Source organism: Orycteropus afer, unplaced genomic scaffold (assembly GCF_000298275.1).
Source record: "Orycteropus afer afer isolate SDZICR_OR568_19922 unplaced genomic scaffold, OryAfe1.0 scaffold00255, whole genome shotgun sequence".
In the NCBI taxonomy this organism is placed as follows: domain Eukaryota; kingdom Metazoa; phylum Chordata; class Mammalia; order Tubulidentata; family Orycteropodidae; genus Orycteropus; species Orycteropus afer.
Genome location: NW_006921842.1, coordinates 1,464,690 through 1,470,720, shown reverse-complemented (window position 1 = coordinate 1,470,720; position 6,031 = coordinate 1,464,690). Strand labels below are relative to the sequence as shown.

General features: G+C 40.6%; 1 protein-coding gene across 1 annotated transcript in view; it reads left to right on the top strand.

The window, feature by feature from the left end:
- Positions 1-859: 859 nt before the first annotated feature.
- The window catches only part of TDP2 (tyrosyl-DNA phosphodiesterase 2), a 19,832-nt gene continuing 14,660 nt past the window's right edge, over positions 860-6,031 (top strand). The window contains exons 1-4 of the mRNA XM_007949868.2: positions 860-1,024; positions 1,114-1,196; positions 4,255-4,428; positions 5,070-5,161. Of these exons, the coding sequence (XP_007948059.2) occupies positions 860-1,024; positions 1,114-1,196; positions 4,255-4,428; positions 5,070-5,161 (514 nt within the window). The remainder of the gene's footprint in view (positions 1,025-1,113; positions 1,197-4,254; positions 4,429-5,069; positions 5,162-6,031) is intronic.

The following is a 6,031-nucleotide window of genomic DNA, read 5'->3' as shown; positions in this document are numbered from 1 at the left end:
CGGCCCCGACTCATAGCGACCCCTCCTTGGGTTTCCGAGGCAGTATCACTACGGAAGTAGGATTGCCCAACCTTCCTTCCGAGGAGTAGCTGGTGGGTTTGAACCGCCAGCCGTCTGGTTAGCAGGCAAGTGTCTTAGCCACTATGCTACCAGAGCTCCCCTAGCAACGAAAATAGCACAGAGGAATTCGGCTCCAGAGTGATAACCGTATTTACTCACCTACATTTCGATGAGATACTTCATGCACTGGACCTAGCACATAATAGGCAAGCCATTAAAATAGTAATTATTACTGGGGTGAATTTGCAGGCGCATCAAGCTGAATCTAGCAAGAGAGATTTATTCAACGCTCCCCACGGAACAAGCACAGTGCTTCCCTATCATCAGAAGCCGCAGTTTTTTTCTCCAATACCTTTTCCAAAACTCTATCAAAGTTGTGCGTATTGATGACAGCCTTCAACACCTCCCGGACACTCTGTGTCAGGCCGCTCATTGTGGACCGTTCACTGGCTTCTGGACCCTGGTCAAGAATGAACCTCAGAAGAGGAGGGAAGCCCAAAAGTTCGCAGAAAGAACAAGGACTCAGAGAGCAAATAGGTTACTAACAACCTCCCTCGCAGCTCGCGCACTGACGTTACGCGCCGGTTGTGATCGCGCGCGCACGCGCCGTTAGGTCCCTACCAACCTTTCCGGATCGCAGAGCTTGCCCGCCCCACAGCAGCGCCTCTCTCCCTCCGACAGCGGAGCGCGTTTCCCCACCGGACGATTGATTTGGCAGAACCTTGGCTACGGGCGCCTGCGCAGAACCGGGCGTCGGCCGCCGGGCCAGACTACTGGGCGGTAAAGGGGTAGTGAAGTGATGGAGGGAGGGAGCAGTCTGGGTGCCCCCCCCGAGAGGGCTGCGGAAGAAGAAGAACCACAGGTGAAGAAGCGGCGACTCCTGTGTGTGGAATTTGCCTCGGTGGCGAGCTGCGACGCGTCTGTGGCCCAGTGCTACTTGGCAGAAAACGACTGGGAGATGGAAGTACGGTTTCGTTTTCTCTCACTTCCCTCCCTTTCTTTACCTTGTTTCATGGAACCCGCAAGCCAAATACCTGTACTTTTTCTTTTCAGAGAGCATTGAACTCCTACTTTGAGCCGCCCGTGGATGAGAGCGCCTTGGAAAGCCGTCAGACCTTCTCTGAGACTGAAACCTGGTAATAGATAATGGGAGTGCAAACGCAAAAACTCAAGCACTGCCGTTGAGTCGAATCTGACTCTTAGCCACCCTTCCTTGGGTTTCCTCGAGGCGGTATCTTTACGGAAGTAGATTGCCCACCCTTCCTACCGAGGAGTGGCTGGTGGGTTTGAACCGCCAGCCTTCTGGTTAGCAGTCAAATGGGAGTGCGGAGGCAGTTAATACCAGGTTGTGTCGGCATCCTGCGATCTGGTGGGCGATCCCTAGAAGCATTTCTAGCGGCTGAAAAACAGGCGAAGAATTTCTGTAGGTGCTACTGGGTGGAGAATGCCCCGTCGCAGCAGGGCTAAAAGGCTCTCAAGCGTTCCGCCTGCCACTTCGAACGTGATTTGGAATCCGTGGAGAACAAATTTGAAATGTAATTTTTTACTTGAATTACAGGAGATATATAAACAAATTTAAAATGAATGAGGCGAAATCCTCTATTGAAGGATAATAAGTAGGAAGGCTCCTAGCTTTGTATATTGGTCTTTTATTTACTCTGCGCTGGCTAGCCAGCGTAGTTTTCAAAAAAAAATGCACGTTTCTCCTGTTATTGCAGTACAAGAAGAAGAACTCATTGCCATCAAGTCGATTCCAACCCATAGCGACCCCCATTGGGTTTCTGAGGCTGTAAATCTTTCTGGAAGTGGATCGCCCCATCTTCCTTCCATAGAGCGACTGGTGGATTTGAACCCTGAGATCTTCTGGTTAGCAGCCAGATGCCTTATAATTTCTGTATTCGTACTCAGAATAAAGCCCAGATGCTTTACAAGCCCCTCCATGGTTTGGCTACTGCCTGTCTTTCCAGATTCAACTTCCACCAACCCTTTCTTAGCCCACACCAAAACTTCTGAGTTCTTCCATGGGCCATTTTCTCTTGCCTGGAACCTTTTTTTACTCCTTTCTTGGTATGCAATGTTTGTCTTAAAGGCAGAGATAATACCTTTAGAAAGGTTGAAAGGCAGTGATTATTCAGCCTTAGGAACTGCCTCATAGCATCCAGTTTTTCCTCTCCTGTAATTCAAGTTCATTATTTTTACCTCCCAGGTTACATGTTTGTTGAAAGTAAAGACTGTTGTTTTGTCATGTTGATTTCTCAAAATATAACAGCTTTTGGCACATTAATGAGTTCTTGGTAAATGAGTGCTGAACTTTTAAAATTCTCTTAACTTTGTGAGCAGCCAGTACGCTGACCTTTTCATATGCAATTGCCTATGAATGTGTTAGTATCATTTCTCCTTTTTCTATCTGTACTTCGTTTTGAGAGCAGTTTGGGAAGAAGATACTGGAATAACTGCGAATGCTGTTCCACAGAATAAAGCAGAAGAAAGTTTTGTTGTAGAACTGATACAACCCCTGATTTTCTTTCCTTAAGCATGGTTGCATTCCTGCACCTGACCCCTGGTCAAATTTGCGACCGTTTGAGCAAGGGAATTATTAGTAGGAAGAGATGATAATCCATTGAATAAAATAAGAATCCATACTGATACAGGTATAGTTGTCCAAGGGAGAAGAGAATGCCTTTTCTTTCAGTGGAATTCCAACTACTAAATGTTTGTAAAAGACATGATAGAATTAGAAAAACCACGGTAGTAATAATCACCAACAGATACGAAACCTGCTAGGTGAAAGTTTGGTGAGAAAATATTTACATAGTCTCAAAATACCTACCTGTAAAATACTACAAAGGGGAAAGTCAACTTTGTAGTGGAGAAATCTGGCAGACAACATCTTAACCAAGTGAACAAAGCTAACATCACCAATATTGGGACAAATTCGTAGCAGGTGCCTTCTGATTGAGGAAGATACATTTCTGCCAAAATAAATTTCATAACCCGCATCTAATCATGAGAAAACATCAGATAAGTCCAAACTGAAGGGCATTGTACAAAATAAAAGGCCAGTACTGTTAAAAAATACCAAGGGCATGAGAGACAAAGACTAAACAATTCTGCATTAGAGATTAAAAGAGGACATCTAAATGCAACATGTAATCCTGGTTTAGGGTATTAGTAACACAATTGGTGAAATTTGACTAGATCTTTAAATTAGGTAATACTGTCATCAATGTTAATTTCATGACTTTTGATAGTTGTAGGGTTATGATTGTAAGCATGCCCTTGTTTTTAAGAAATTCATATAGCAGCATTTACTCAAACATTTCAGAATAAAAAGAATAAAGCAAATAAATGTTAAGTAAAATGCTAACATTTAGGGAATCTGAGTGGTGTACAGGAATTCTTTTTACTATTTTTGAAAATCTGAAATTATTTCAAAGTAAAAAGTTAAAATATTGACATTAAATCTATTAAGGTTATAAATACAAAAACTTCTTAAATTTATGTATAGTTTGTAAATCTGTAGCTGTTACTTTTTAATAATGTTTTGTCCCTCATCTCATGTCTAGAGGCTTGGTAGAACTGTGGACTGGAGCTTCTGCAGCATGGAGATTTCAGGGTAGTCAGACTTCTTACGTGGCAGGCAGCTCAGGGTTCCCAGAGACTGTTGCAAAAGGCCTGAGTGGAAACTGTAGGGCTTAAGACTATACTCTGGACATTCCAGAATAGCAGTTCTTTTGGGAAGACAGTCACTAAGGTCCAGATACAAGGGTATAGAAATTAGATTTCACCTGTAAATGGAGGCGTAGCAAAGAATTAGCAATCATTATTTATCTGCTGCCATAGGAGCTTATTTAAAATATTATTTTAATGAATGAAATTAAATGAAGATATCTCAGTTCTTAGTCTGATTTTGGAGTTGTAGTTTATAAAATCAATTTAGAGACACATGTCATTGAAGGATATTGAGTTGGTCATAAGTGTATAAGTGAGCAAGTATCTGCATAACATTGTGAGAATTACAAGAATCTTTCCTCAGTCATTCAACTTTCACTTTTCTAGAGGCAGGTACTTCTAGAGCTCATTGTAAGTTTATTTGCCTGTAAAATGAGAGCTACAAATACTTATAAAGTAATTCCTAAATTATTCAATTTATAGATTATTTAATGAAGTTGTGTTTCATTCTGATCTTGCCAGTGTAGACCTAACTAGTGAAGAAACAACTGATTCCACTAGTTCTAAAAGTAGCCCACCTGAAAATACTCAGCAAGAAGATGGCAGTATGTTTTCTTTCATTACCTGGAATATTGATGGATTGGATCTAAACAATCTGCCAGAGAGGGCTCGAGGAGTGTGTTCCTATATAACTTTGTAAGTATTATTATTTCAGTTTAATTGGGGCAAAATAATTATGTCTGACCTATCTATAGTGTAACAGTTCAAGACTGTGGGCTGTGAAATCAGACCCAGGTTCAAAGTTGAGCTCTGAGAAGAAACATCTGAAGGAATTTGAAGTGGTTGCCTCTGGGAGCAGAATTTAGGAATGGGGGCAGGGTGGAGAGGGTACACTAAAATTACCCAAAATATCTCTGTGAACTGGTCCTGTGACATTGAACAAGACATTTCAGCTCTCTGGAGCTCAGTTTCTTCATTGTGGTTGCTAGCTGTTTTGAGAATATCAAAATAAGTAACATTTAAAGTATCAGAGTACAGGACCATTGTAGGCTTTCAATATAATGGTTTCCACTGTCAATTATCAATTCAAGTTGTTTTAATATTAAATTGTTGTCATACCTATTTAAAAAAAAATTTTAATTTTCACTATGAGTTAAATAGCACAAATCTTTCTCCTTGTATAGATACTGAAGATTGGTATAAACATTGAATGTTAGGTGTCCTAGATGATAGTAGTTTTGTGTTTCTCTTCTTATGTTGTGAAATTTCCCCCATCTAGCTAGCTGTGAACGAAATGGTATACCTAGTGTTTATAATAAATTGATATTTTAAATTAGGTACAGCCCAGATGTGGTATTTCTACAAGAAGTTATTCCTCCATACTATAGCTACCTAAGGAAGAGAGCAAGTAATTATGAAATAATTACAGGTAACACTTTTACTATTATTCAAGTGAACTTTTCCTCTGAAAAATCAATAAAAGAGATAAAGTTAGCCTATTGGAAAACAGAAGAGAAAAAGCACAAATAAGTTTGAGAAAATAAGCCCAGAATCAGAGGATACTGAAAGAATTACAGGAAACTATAAAGTGTAATATTAGTAAGTATGAAAAAGTGGTTGTAATGGATTTTCCAGGAAAATAGAAATCACCCAAATTTGAGACATTGATTAGCTTTTTGGTGGCAATGATACTGTGATTATATTTTTTTTAAAAAAGTTTTTATCTTCATTAATTCCTCCTGATTGATTTTGTTGCTGTTTTTCTCCCTAGCTTTTTTGCCCTGAATAATGTAGTTTTCATTTTTTAATCTATTTACTGTTTAAGAAGCCCAATGGGATCACTATGAGTTGGAATCAACTTGATGGTAGTGGGTTTGTTGTTTGTTGTTGTTGTTGTCATGTGTCAAGGCGGCCCCGACTCATAGCAACCCCTCCTTGGGTTTCCAAGGCAGTATAACTATGGAAGTAGGTTGCTCCATCTTCCTTCCGAGGAGTGGCTGGTGGGTTTGACCTGCCAGCCATCTGGTTAGCAGTCAAGTGCCTTAGGTACTACGCCACCAGAGCTCCCTTTTTTTGGTTAGGTACATTTAAGTACCACTTTGGCCATATCTCATCATTGTCATATGTAGTATTTGACTTTTCTTTTTCTTAGTATGTGATTTTAACTTTAATCCAAAATTGTTAAGGAGAGGAGCTGGCAAGATGGCGGACTAGGCAGAAAGACTGCACAGACCCTCTTCAACAAAGAAAAGGGAAACCAATTAACACAGACACAGAAGATAATCTTGGACCCCAGAGC